This window comes from Mobula birostris, chromosome 21 (genome assembly GCF_030028105.1).
Source record: "Mobula birostris isolate sMobBir1 chromosome 21, sMobBir1.hap1, whole genome shotgun sequence".
In the NCBI taxonomy this organism is placed as follows: domain Eukaryota; kingdom Metazoa; phylum Chordata; class Chondrichthyes; order Myliobatiformes; family Myliobatidae; genus Mobula; species Mobula birostris.
Window position 1 is genome coordinate 11461867 of NC_092390.1, and position 13122 is coordinate 11474988.

At 44.4% G+C, this 13122-nt stretch overlaps 1 protein-coding gene across 1 annotated transcript in view; it reads left to right on the forward strand.

Moving 5' to 3' along the window:
• The window catches only part of armh3 (armadillo like helical domain containing 3), a 184026-nt gene that overhangs the window by 46333 nt on the left and 124571 nt on the right, over positions 1–13122 (forward strand). Inside the window, exons 11-14 of the mRNA XM_072238945.1 lie at positions 143–203; positions 2442–2488; positions 11275–11350; positions 12569–12665. Of these exons, the coding sequence (XP_072095046.1) occupies positions 143–203; positions 2442–2488; positions 11275–11350; positions 12569–12665 (281 nt within the window). The remainder of the gene's footprint in view (positions 1–142; positions 204–2441; positions 2489–11274; positions 11351–12568; positions 12666–13122) is intronic.

A 13122-nucleotide genomic window follows, 5' to 3' on the forward strand; every position in this document is an offset into this window, starting at 1 on the left:
TGGGACTGCAGTGGCAGATCCAGACTGCAGCCTGAGAGTGGGGCAGTTCCTGGGGAGTGATGGATGAGTTGAATTGCAGCAAGAAACTTTTTAACAACTTGCACAATTCTAAATTTTTGTTTTTATTTCCTGCGTTACACAGGCAGTACAAAGATAAAGAAGAGGAAAACCAAGGGGGATTCTTCTCTGCTCTGACCAACATGGTAAGTTCTTTGATGAACGACCCAGCGTCTCCCCCAGTGACACTGATCCCTTGAGAGCTACAATGACAGAGAAAGTACAGTGCAGGCAGGCAGTATGGTGCAAAGGCATAGCAAGGTAGATCAGAGAAAAGGAATTTCTTTGGGTAGAGAGTGGTGAATCTGTGGAATTTGTTGTCATGGGCAGCTGTGGAGGCTGCAATTGGGTATATTTAAGGCTGGGGTTGATGGGTTCTTGGTCAGTCAGGGCATGAAGGGTTAGGGGGAGAAGGCCGGAGACTGTGGCTGAGAGGGAAATGGATCAGTCATGATGAAATGGCTTAAGTTAGATTGAGGTCAATAATCCATCTTATCATACGAGGGAATTGTTCAATAGCCTTTCAACAGTTCAGTCATTCAACAGTTGGACAGAAGCTGTTTCTGAGCCTGGTGTGCATGCTTTTCAGGCTTTTGTATCTTCTGCCTTTTCAGAAGGAAGGCAAGGGTGGGTGGAAGGGGTCTTTGATAACGTTGGCTGCTTTCTCAAGGCAGCTGATCAAGTGAGAAACCTGCAGAGTTAGATAACACTAAAAACTTCAGCAGAACAAAGCATTAAATTAACGTTACATAGAACATTGTAAAGGCTGTTTGGGCCATGATGATGAGCTGACCTTACACTGAGCTCCACATGGTCAGAAAACACTTGTGAAGTCCAGATGGCAAGGAAGTGCCTTCTCTGCACCGAGCGGGGTGAGGAGTACGTAAGCAGTCATCCAGCACTTCAACACCTCTGACTCAGTGTCGAGCGCAGCTACAGAGTGCAGGTGGGTGATACTGGAGAATGGGCTGATGTGAAGCTGGGGTATGAAGAGGTTTGGAATACTGAGAGCAGTTTTCTGCCCATACCTAAGGAAGGATGAGCTGGCATTGGAGAGGGTCCAGAGGAGGCTGAGAGAATGACCCCAGGAATGACCCTGTACTCACTGTTGTTTGGATGAATGGGGGGGGTGTGGGTATCTCATCAAAACCTACCGAGTATTGAAAGCCCTAGATAGAGTGGATATGAAGAGGATGTTTCTGACAGTGGGGGAGTCTAGGACCAGAGGGCATAGCCCCAGAATAATGGGTCATCCCTTCAGAACAAAAATGAGGAGGATTTTTTTTTATAGCCAGAGAGTGAATCATTATCACAGATGGCTTTGCAGGCCAAGTTATTGGGTGTAGTTAAAGCAGAAGTTGATAAATATTTTAGTAAGTGTGTCAAAGACTATGGGGAGAAGACAGGAGGTTAGAGTTGAGAGGGGAGAATAGATCAGCAATGATCAAATAGCGCCACAGACTTGATGGGCCGAATAGCCTAATTCTGCTCCTGTGTCTTCTGGCCTTGGTGGTTTGCTGTCCGTCTGCTCTGTATCTGACCTGCCATTTCGAACAGAGAGGGTAACGAAAGGTTCAGTCTGCCCCACTAAATGCTACAGCCATGGCTAGGTACAGAACCAGAATCAGGTTTATTTTCACTGACGTATGGTGAAATTTGCTGTTTTGCGGCAGCAGTACGTTACAATGCATAAAAACATTCTGTAAGTTTCAATAAGAAATATAAAAAAAAGTGAATAAATAATGCTAAAGGTGAAGTTTCCTCTGCACCGTACCAACAAACACTCCCCACTCAAATACATAATGAATTGGAACAGAGTAAAGCTCTATTCAGATCCATCAAAACCTTGCAGTATCTGTTGAGTACTGAGTCAAACTCCTTCTATTTCAGAGACTTCTTGTTCTATTAAAGCAGCTGTTTTGCTTTAGAATTCCAGTGTTACAATTTATAAAGCCATTATTTATATTTCTGTGCCTCACTTTTTCTCTGTCATTTCCTTTACTGGCTGCTGGCTCTTGCTTTTTATCCCTTTTTTTTTTCCTTATTCTTGGCCAACAAGCGACAGTAATCATGTCTCCTTATCTGGATCAGCATCGATCTGATAATGCAGCAGTGGAGTACTCTGGGTGGTTCGGCACTTGAAAGTGCAGTACGAATGTAAACTAGAACTTCCTGAGGCTATGTACTCCCCTCTCTCTGACTGTTATTTATCACTGGTTGGTGGGCTTCTACTGCAGACTCTCTCAATTAACTCTCAGTGTGATTCCCACCGGAGCTCCATGTCTCTGCCATTGCCTTTGTCAGTTTGTGGTACTTTCCACTCCAATTCTTCATGTCACTCACTGCAGGATAACAACTAACAGCTGTTCTCTCTGTGCATGCAGGTGGGTAACATGTTCATAGCGGAAGTAGAGGAGAAGATTTCAGTCCAGTAAGTAACTCGGTTCTGAATCTTATTTTCAGTTTTACATAGACATGAAACAGTACAGGCCCTTTGGCCCACATTGGTGTGTCCACCCTTTAACCTCTACCTCCAAGGTTAATCTAACTCTTCCCTCCCAGGTAGCTCTCCATTTTTTTTCATCCATATGTCTATCTAAGAGTCTCTGAAACGGATTCTTCCTACTCTCTTCCCCTGTGGTTTCTGGCAGAACTGAAGGATCAGTATGCACCTTCCCCTCTTGTCCCAAATCTTGGAAGTTTATGGCTTCAAAACCCACTCCAGAGACGATTGCAAAACCTCAGCTGTTTTGAGCATATTTTCCACCTAATTGTTGAATAATCTTCACACAATGGTAAGAAATAAGGATGAACTTTGTTTCTCAAATGTACATCGAAATGTACAGTGAAATGCGTTGTTTTTGTGTCACTGACCAACGCAGTCCAAGATGTGCTGGGGGTAGCCTGCAAGTGTTGCTGTGCTTCCAGCACCAACATAGCATGCTCACAGCTTAGTAATCTTAACCTGTACATCTTTGGAATGTGGGAGGAAACCAGAGCATCCGGAGGAAGCACACACATCATAGGGAGAACGTGCAAACTCCTTACAGACAGTGGGAGAAGTGGAAGCTATCAGCAGGAATTGAACCCAGATTGCTGCTGCTGCAAAGCTTGATGCTAACCGCTAGGCTACTGCGCTGGTAGTGTGTGTAAAGCGCTGGTAGTGTGTGTGAAGCGCTGGTACTTTATATGTAGCAGCACAGAAAACTGCAGGAACTCTGCGGGTCTCTATGGGGAGAATAGGACGGGCAGTGTTTTGGGTCGAGATCCTAGAGATTGAAAAAGAGTGGGGAGGTCGCCAGCATAAAAAGGCGGAAGGTCCCTCCAGTTTTTATTTTGTATGTTGTTCCGGTCTCTTCTGACTCCGTCGGTACTCTTTATTCATTTATTTGTTGAGATAAAGCGCAAAGTAGGCCCTTCTAGGCCTTTGAGTCACGTCTCCCAGCAATCCCCTAATTTTTAATCCTAGCCTAATCACGGGACAGTTTACAATGACCAATTAACCTACCAACCGGTGCGTCTTTGGACTGCGGGAGGAAACTGGAGCACCTGGGGGTAATCCAGGTCATGGAGAGATCATGCAAACTCCTTACAAGTAGTGGTGGGAATTGAACCCAGGTTGCCTATTGTAAAGTGTTGTGCTATGTGTATGGCATAACCTTTCTGCTCTTTGACACTGTTGAAAATGACACTTTCACTTTTCCTTATAAATATGTGATGGTGAAGGTGCTGCCTGATTTCAGAGAGGGGAGTGAAGAGGCAGCAAGGTTGGATGAATTTTGCATCCTGGCACTCTTCATGTTGTGGATACAGTGTGGATAAGCTATCAAAACCATCCCTGTACAGAGTTCTCCATTTGAAGTTCACAGATTGAGCTCATGCACGAGAGGAAGCAGCGGGGGAAATTGCTCCAAGGCTCAAACCCGTCTGTGGAATTGTTCACCACCAACAACGGCGGGGTGGAAATGAGAGATTAAATTAAATAGAGGGTGACACCTTCGCATAGCAGTTACTGCAATTGCTTTGCAGCACCAGCAATCACCAAAGGGAGTTCTGATTTTACTGTGGTCTGTGAGGAATTTATAGGTTCTCCTGTGGCCGTGTGGGTTTCCTCCGGGTGCTCCAGTTTCCTCCCACACTCCAAGGACCGTGTAGGATAGTATTAGTAAGTTGTGGGCAAGCTATGTTGGCGCCGGAGGCATGGCAACACTTACAGGCTGCCACCTGCACATCCCTGGACTGCACTGGTTGTTGATGCAGGTGATGCTTTTCACTATGTTTTGATGTACATGTTGACAAGTAAAGCTAATCTTTCTTTCCTTTAAGTAGAGGGTAAACGTTGATTGCTGGAGGAGTCGCTGACCCACAGGACATGCTTCAATTAGCAGTGCGGGGAGTTCAATTAAGATGAGTTGTGACAACACAATTAGCCCGAGTCTGAGTCCGTGCAGGCCGCTTATGCCAATGCAACCCTTTCGCATGAGTGAACTCAGCAGCCTTTCACAGCTCCTGACAACAACTGAAAACTCCTGAATGAATGTAATCGGGGGACGTCCCCTTACCCCAGTGGTTTTAAATGGATGACGGCAGGGGTGCAGTTTTCCCCCTTTGACAGGAGTTGGGGTTCTTACAGTGGGGCTCCATTTTCATACGGACCTGAAATCAAGTCTTCTGATTTTCTGTCAGACATCTGTGCAATGCCACACGTGATTTTTACAGCAGTTGATCTTGGGTCACTTAGAACAGCGGTCCCCAACCACCGGGCCGCGGACCGGTACCGGGCCGCAAAGCATGCGCTACCGGGCCGTGAGGAAACGATATGATTTGTCGATATGAGTCAGCTGCACCTTTCCTCATTCCCGGTCACGCCCACTATTGAGCTTGGACACACGCGAGGTCATTACCTGCGCGTCATCCATGTCAGCGCAGGAAGGAGATCAACTCCTCGAGCTTGCAAATGATGACAGGCCGAAAAGCATGTTTGACATAACACCTCTGCCGGCATTCCGGATCAAAGTCAAGGCTAAATATCCTGAGATAGCCACGAAAGCACTGAAAACGTTGCTTCCATTTCCAACATATCTCTGCAATGAATGCAACCAAAACTAAATTACGGAATAGACTGGACATAAGGAACCCTATTCGACTATCGCTGTCTCCCGTCACCCCTCGATAGGACCATGTTGTTGCAGGAAAACAAGCCCAGGGCTCCCACTGATTCAGCAATATTGGTGTGTTGCAATGGTTTTATATGTTCATATGGGGAAAATATGTGCTGTGTGTTTAATATCCAAACGTTACTTAAAAAGTTATGATGCTATTGGCTTACTTATATAACCATATAACAATTACAGCACGGAAACAGGCGATCTCTGCCCTGCTAGTCCATGCCGAATGCTACTCTCACCTAGTCCCACCGACCTGCACTCAGCCCATTAACCCTGTCCATAAACCTATCCAATTTTTCTTTAAATGATAACATCAAACCTGCCTCTACCACTTCTACTGGAAGTTCGTTCAACACTTACTTCAAGCTCCCCTGATAATTGACTTATCGCTATATTCATGCGAGGAAAATATGTGCTGTGTGTTTAATATTAAATTAGTTAGATAAACCCTTTTAGAAACAAAATTGAGTGTATTAGCCACTTATCACCTATATTGCGTTTGTGATTAACCCCCCCCCAAACAGAATTGCCAAAAATGATTTGTAGAAAAAAATCGGCACATACACACAAATCACGCATGCGCACTGGTGCCCGCACAAGGCTTCATGGTCATTGTAGTCTTTCTCGGGGTAAACCCAATGTACTTGACTGCTACTCTTGTTCGTTGGCAACCCTACCAACCCCCCCCCCCCCCATGAAACCGGTCCGCAGTGCGAGAAAGGTTAGGGACCCCTGGCTTAGAATATGTTTTCTGTGTTAAGTGGGGCTTTCTGATTGCTATTTCTGTTGCATCTACTGGACAGTTCTGTAGAATTTTTTTTTATTGAGATGTAGTGTGGACTTTGAACCATACCACCCAGCCATCCCCCAATTTAATTCTAGCCTAATCAAGGCACAATTTACAATGATCAGTTAACCTACCAACCAGAATGTCTTTGGACTTGGGGAGGAAACCAGAGCACCTAGAGGAAACCCATGCTGCCGCGGGGAGAACGTACAAACTTACAGGCGTTGGTGGGAATTGAACCCGGGTCGCCTGTACTGTAAAGCGTTGTGCTAACCACTACTCTACCATGCTGCCCTTTGTTTATTATCATCATATACCAAGATACAGCAAGAAGCTTGTCTTGCATATTGCTCATACAAATCAAATCATTACACAGTGCACTGAGGTAGAACAAGATGAAACATTTAACAGTACAGAATAGAGTGCAACAGCTACAGAGAGAGTGCAGTGGAGGTAGACAAGATGATAACAAGGTAGATAGTGTGGCCAAGAGTCCGTTCAAGAGTTTGATAAAATCAGGACGCAAGCTGTCCTTCAGCCGTGGTGGTGTGTGCCTTCAGGCCTGATGATGTCTGATGTCAGGCAGGGTGGGGTCTCTCATTATGTTGGCTGACGTAGTGAGACCGTGAGAAGTATAATTAAGATCCATAGTGCGTAGGCTGGTTTCCTTGAGGTGCTGAGCTGTGTCCACAACTCTGTGGTTTTGTGCCATCGTGGGCAAAATGGTTGCCATACAAAGCGGTTTTGCATCCAGACAGAATTAGCATCCTGGCTGGGATCTGAAATCTGTTTCCTATCCATCTACCTTTCACCACATTTTTATGCACACAAACAGCTGCATTAATACTTTTGCCTTCAGAAATAATAAAGGGCTGCTTTAACAATAGTCTGTACGCTGCCCTGTAATTTTGATGTTAGCCAGCACTCAGAGGTGACACTCTCACCCTTACTGATTCGTTTTGTTTGCTGTGAACTGTTAACGTGGATGCTTGGTGGTATTGCTTTAACTTGCCACATAGAGGATTGCAGGCTCAGTAGGTGCATTGAGGCATGAGAGAAGACAGAGGGGAGAATGTGTGAGGGTGGGGAAACCGAGGGAGATGGCGTGAGTGTAGTGAGTTTCTGTGATGTATAGTTTCCAGCATAGTCTTTGTCCACCACAACTTGACTAAAGTTTTTATAGTAGTTCATTTTGTGTACTTGTCCCTTGCATTTCACCCTCACCAATATCCCTGTGGCACTAAAGTAGATGCAAGGAGCTGTGGAATAATTCATTTCCTGCAGTTATTTTCAGAGCAGCCCAGAAGGCAAACAAACGACTCTCATTCCAGAGAAAAATTCAGACATTCAAACCGCTGTTCTGACCGGCCCACTTCACCTCCCTTATTTGGTTCCATGTCCACCTTCCTCTTCTGTCAGACTCTGTTGTTGTTAGCCCTTTGTCACCTCCACCGATCAGAAACAGGTTTAATATCTCTGGCTTATGTCATGAAATTTGTTGTTTTGCAGGAGTACATTGCAATGCATAATGAAAACTGTAAATTACAATAAGTATATGTATAAATTAAACAAAATGAGTAGCAACAAGAAAAGAACATGTCCTGGGTGATGGGGGTCCTTAATAATGGATGCTGCCTTTTTGAGGCACTGCTTTTTGAAGATGCCCTCAGTGCTGGGGAGGCTAGTGCAATGATCGAGCTGGCTGCTAGTTTAGAACTTGCTACAGCATTTGTTTTTCTGATCCTGTGCAGTGGCCCCTGCATACCAGCTTGTGATGCAACCAGCTAGTACATCTGTAGAAATTTACTATCATCTTTGGTGACATAACCTCCCAACCTCTGTCGTGTTTCCCACCTGCCTGTTACACCTCACCTGGATCCACCCATTGCTTATTGGAGCTTGCTTTGCCCCTTTCCATCACCTCTTTGAGCTGGTCACCCGCCCTCTGTAGCCAGTGAGTGGTGACTTTGTGTAACTTATTGCTGCTGATGGCTGTGGAGGCCGAATTATTGGGTACATTTAAAGTGGAAGTTGGTAAGTCCTTGATTCGCAAGGACATCAAAGTTTGCAGAGAGAAGGCAGGAGAATGGGGTTGAGAGGGAAAATAAATCAGTCATGATTAAACGATGGAGTAGACTCAATGAGCCAAATGGACTAATTCTACTTCCATATCTTATTGTTTTATTGTCTGTCTTTCAGTCCAGGTACAGTGACTCAACCCAAAACAATGACCTCCACAGATGCTGCCCGCTGAGTTCCCCCATCAGTTTTATTTTCATCCAGATTTCAGCATCTCTAGTGTCTTGTGCCAAACTGCCCAATAATTGCAGTAAGTGGCCTTAGGGGGGAGTGGGGGATGGCCATGAGCCTTGAAAGGGGTCCACCAAACATTGGATCTCTGGACTCAGACAAGCAGAAAGACCATAAGCCACAGGAGCAGAATTGGGCCATTCAGCCCAATGAGTGGCCTTCACCAATCAATCATGATTGATTTAGTTTCCTTTTCAGCCCCATTCTTCGGCTTTCTTCTCTTAACCTTTGACAACATTACTAATTAAGAACCTATCAACCTCTGTCTTAAATATCTGGTAGCTCGTGAAGTGGCAAGTGACAAATCATCCCAGGAAACTTGGAATCTACATATTCAAGTGTACAGAATGGGAGTTGAACTCCTGATCTCCTGACTCAAGCATGAGATAGCGCTAGCTTTGATATTTTTAATTCTAACCCAGTGAAGGCAATATTGTACAATTCAGCAAGAAGCTGGCGGCTGGAACAGCCATGAAAAGAATCTGCCGTGATACCAGTCTGTGGCTTCATGGTTCAGTTGGCCGAGACTGGGACTCTGGGGAGATCTCACAGTCTGAATGTGAAGGCTGGCAGCAGAGTTTCTTTTCACGGTGAAGGAGGAAGGGAGATGGGTGTGATGCACATTTTAATGAAGAGAAAATTCAAGAATCTGAGGTGCAAAGAGTCTTGGATTCCCTAAAGGTTAACTTGCAGGTTGGGTGGGTGGTAAGGAAGGCAAATGCACTGTTAGCATTTATTTTGAGAGGACTAGAATATAAAAGCAAGGATGTAATGTTGAGGCTTTATAAGGCACTGGTGAGGCCTCACTTAGAATATTGTGAGTAGTTTTGGGTCCCTTGTGAAAGAACGGATGTGCTGAAATTGGAGAGGATTCAAAGAAAGTTCAAGAAAATGTTTCCAGGGTCGATTGGCTTGTCATATGAGGAGCGTCTGATATCTCTGGGCCTGTACTCCCTAGAATTCAGAAGAATGAGGGGTGACCTTATTGAAACCTATCAAATGGTGAAAGGCCTTGATAGAGTGGCCGTGGAGAGGATGCTTCCCATGGTGGGGAAGTGTAAGACCAGAGGACACAGCCTCAGAATAGAGGGGTGTCCTTTAGAATGGAAATGAGGAAGCATTTCTTTAGCCAGAGAGTGGTGAGTCTGTGGAATTCGTTGTCAAAGGTAGCTGTGGAGGCCAAATCTTTATGTATATTTAAGGCAGGGGTTGATAGATCCTTGATTGTTCAGGGCATGAAGGGATATGGAGAGAAGGCAGGAGATTAGGGCTAAGAAGGAAAATGGAGCAGTCATGATGAAATAGAGCAGCATCCTTGATGGGCCAAATGGCCTAATTCTGCTCCTATATGGTCTTATGGTGTTACGGTATAGGTACTGGTCAGAAAGGTGACTGTGAGATGAGCAAGCTTCAGAGCACAAAATGTTTCTAGTGCAGTCAAAAAAAAAGTCAGAATCTGCCCAAGTAAAGATTACCTCTCCCTTTGGATCAGAATGGGGTTTATTATGAGCAGCACACAAAATACTGCAGGAACTCAGCAGGTCAGACAGCATCTGTGGAGGAGGAATAAACAGTCATCGTTTCAAGCTGAGACCCTTCATCAGTACTTAATTATTCGGTTTATATCACTATTTCATATGATGTGAAATTTGTTTTATTGCAGCAACAGTACAGTGTAAACTCACAAACTGATTGTAGGGGAAGAAACTGTTTCTGAGTCATTGATAGTGGGTCTTCAGGTTCTGGTACCTCCTCCTGATGGGGGTAATGAGAAGAGGGCATGGTCTACAGTGATGGGCGCTGCCTTCTTAAGGAACTGCCTCTTGAAGATGTCCTCAGTGGCAGTGAGGGTTGTGCCTGTGGTGGAGCTGGCTAAGTCTACAACTCTCTGCAGCCTCTTGTGACCCTGTGCTATGGAGGCTCTGTACCAGGCAGTGGTGCAGCCAGTCAGAATGCTGTCTATAGAAGTTTTTCTCCTCAATAGCTCAATGTAGCGTGAATGGAGAGAGTTGCCCTGAGCCAGCCAGTGCACTGAATAAGAATTAGATCAATATCAATAGATCAGTAGTGTTAACATACAAGTAACTACAGGCATTTTGGTTTCAAGAGGTCCATTATTGAGGTACATTAAGGAGAAAGAAGACTAAATACTACTCTTACTTTCTCTGCGATAATTTCTAATGCTTCGGGACCTCAAGCAATGTTCTCTCATCCTTTAGTAAAATGTTCAGCAATTTAACCAAAGAATTATTGGAATTGTTAAGGTCATTCACAGGAGCCTTGTGGCTAAAGAGCAATTGGAAGAGAAATATTAAATATTTTAAATGAGTTAACATCTACAGAATAATAAGACTGTGGTTGATGATTTAGTCTTGGATAGTGTTGGTTAACGGACTCCCTGAAGGACTTGTAATCTCCAACATGTTCATAAATCATTGGAAGGGAAGTATAAGGTTAGTTTCAGGTTAATAGTTGTGTCAGGAGACTCAGGCAAGGCTCATGGTATATGTACGAGGGTTGCCATTTTGGTGCAGAGCAAGATTCCAGGCATCTGGCCAGTTAATCTGCCTACACTGACTCAGTGAGAGATATCTAGGCAGTTCTGTGGGGAAGCAGGATCTTCTGAAGAAGAAAACTGGCCAAAGAAGTTTGAGCTTGATGATCACAAATCAACTTTTGCATTAAGAAATAAATGGATATTTGGACTGAAAATGCCAAAACTTGATACCTCTCCTCCCTCTCCTCCTTTAAGATGTTCCTTCATTCCCACCTAACTGATCAAGTTTCTTTCACCAGTTCTAATATCTCTTTTTGTGGATTAGTGCCATATTTTTTGCTATCATTCTCATGACGTTTCCCCGGGGTGTTTTGCTTTGTTATAGGCGCTGTCATTTTTGAAACTCGAGTTGCTCTCTGTGATTGTTGGTTATTTGTGTGCTTGTTCTGACCTAGGACTAATGAGGCGATCCTGCTGGCACTATACGAAGCCGTCCATTTAAACAGAAACTTCATCACAGTATTAGCACAGGTGAGCTCTGCACTTACCCCATCAGTCTTCCCTGGTTCTACAGGGCTGACTCCTGAAGTATGAGGACAGGCTGAGCGAGCTGTCGCTTTTCTCTTTGGAATGAGGGAGGATGAGAGGCAATGGCTAATGAGAGGACCATGATTTTATGGTGATTGGAAGAAAGTGTAGAGGAGATGTCAGAGAAGTTTTTCTCATACAGACAGTTGTGGGTGCGTGGAATGCTCTGCTAGGGGTAATGGTAGAGGCAGATACATTAGGGACATTCAAAAGACTGTTAGACGGGCAATCAGATGAAAGAAAAAATAGAGGGCTATATGTGTCGGAAGGTTAAGATTGATCTTAGAGTAGGTTAGAAGATCAGCACAATATTTTGGGCCAAAGGGCTTGGACTGTACTGTATTGCTTTGTGCTCAATGATGTGGTCTTCAGTGTACGTCCAATGACTTACCGACTCAAACAGCCACCGACCTTGGCCAACAAATGCCCTTTAATAGATTCCAGTATTCCGTGGCTAAGAAATGGGAGATTAATTCACCTGAGTCGATTCTGATCATGATGCATAATCTTATACCCTTGGAGCGTAGATGAAGATTTTTTTATCTTGCATTTATGACTCATCAGAAGGCAGTTTAAAGTGATTTCTGAGAAGGGGTCCTGTGTTCCTGGGTCAGCTCAAAGTCAGAGTAAATTTATAATCAAAGTACATACATGTCACCACAAGCTTCTTTGAGATTGTTCTTTTTTTTTGCAGGCATTTACGGAGAAGTAAAGAAATGCAATAGAATTGTGTAAAACTATGCATAAACAAAGATTGACAAATAATCAATATGCTGAAAGGACAAGTTGTGCAATTACTAAATAGATAGATAGCAGTGAGCAGTTGGGTAGAGGAGTCCCCAGCTGATGTGCTCAGCTCTGCTCACTTTTTGACATAATTTTGGGTCCATGCCTTTAAGAGTGCCATTGTCAGCAGGTATGAAGTCCGTTCAGATGCTGATGGTGTCAGTACCTTGGCACAAGTGTCGTTCAAGGTGACTGATGAGAACTAATGGAGCTTGGGCAGGGACAGTGAAGGGCACAGTAAAGCTATGGGTTGTGCTGGTTAATTAGCAAGAGCTGAGACATCCTTCTCGCTGTGTTTGGAAATAATAGATTTTTAAAATTAGAAATTGTCACAGTGGAGTCTCTAAATGCAAATGTTCTTTCTGTCAAACTCAGAGCCATCCCGAGATGGGGCTAGTTAGTACTCCAACGACGCCTGTACTGCCGACAACTCCCACCACACCGTTGGGAACCACGCCTCCTTCGTCAGATGGTACGTTTTCCTAAAATTAATTTCCACCAATTCCCACTTCTCTTCTCCTGGAGCTGTTAATTTCTGCCTGGGCTCCCATGGGGACCAATCTTTCCGCTGATTTACTGCATTGGTGGTTCTTCGTATGGGATCTTTGAATATTTCAGCACTAGACTCTGTGCTGTTGTTGGCTTGATAGTCTGTGCGGCTGACTTCCACACTGTCAAGGATTGGGTGCCTGTCGCCCTCACATCTCCTCTCCTATGAAGCGAACTATAGCGAAACTCCAACATCTCCCTCACTCACCTCTAACCAAAGCCTGGCTCGTTGAGTACAGAGAGAAAGCTGAAGCAAAATCATTTGTCTAAAGATGTTTGGAAGCCAGTGAAAACTAATTAGAAATCATTAACAGCGGTACAAGAGGAGAGATAAAGAAACACTTCAGTTCAAATAGATAATTTCTACAAGAATGTTCTCC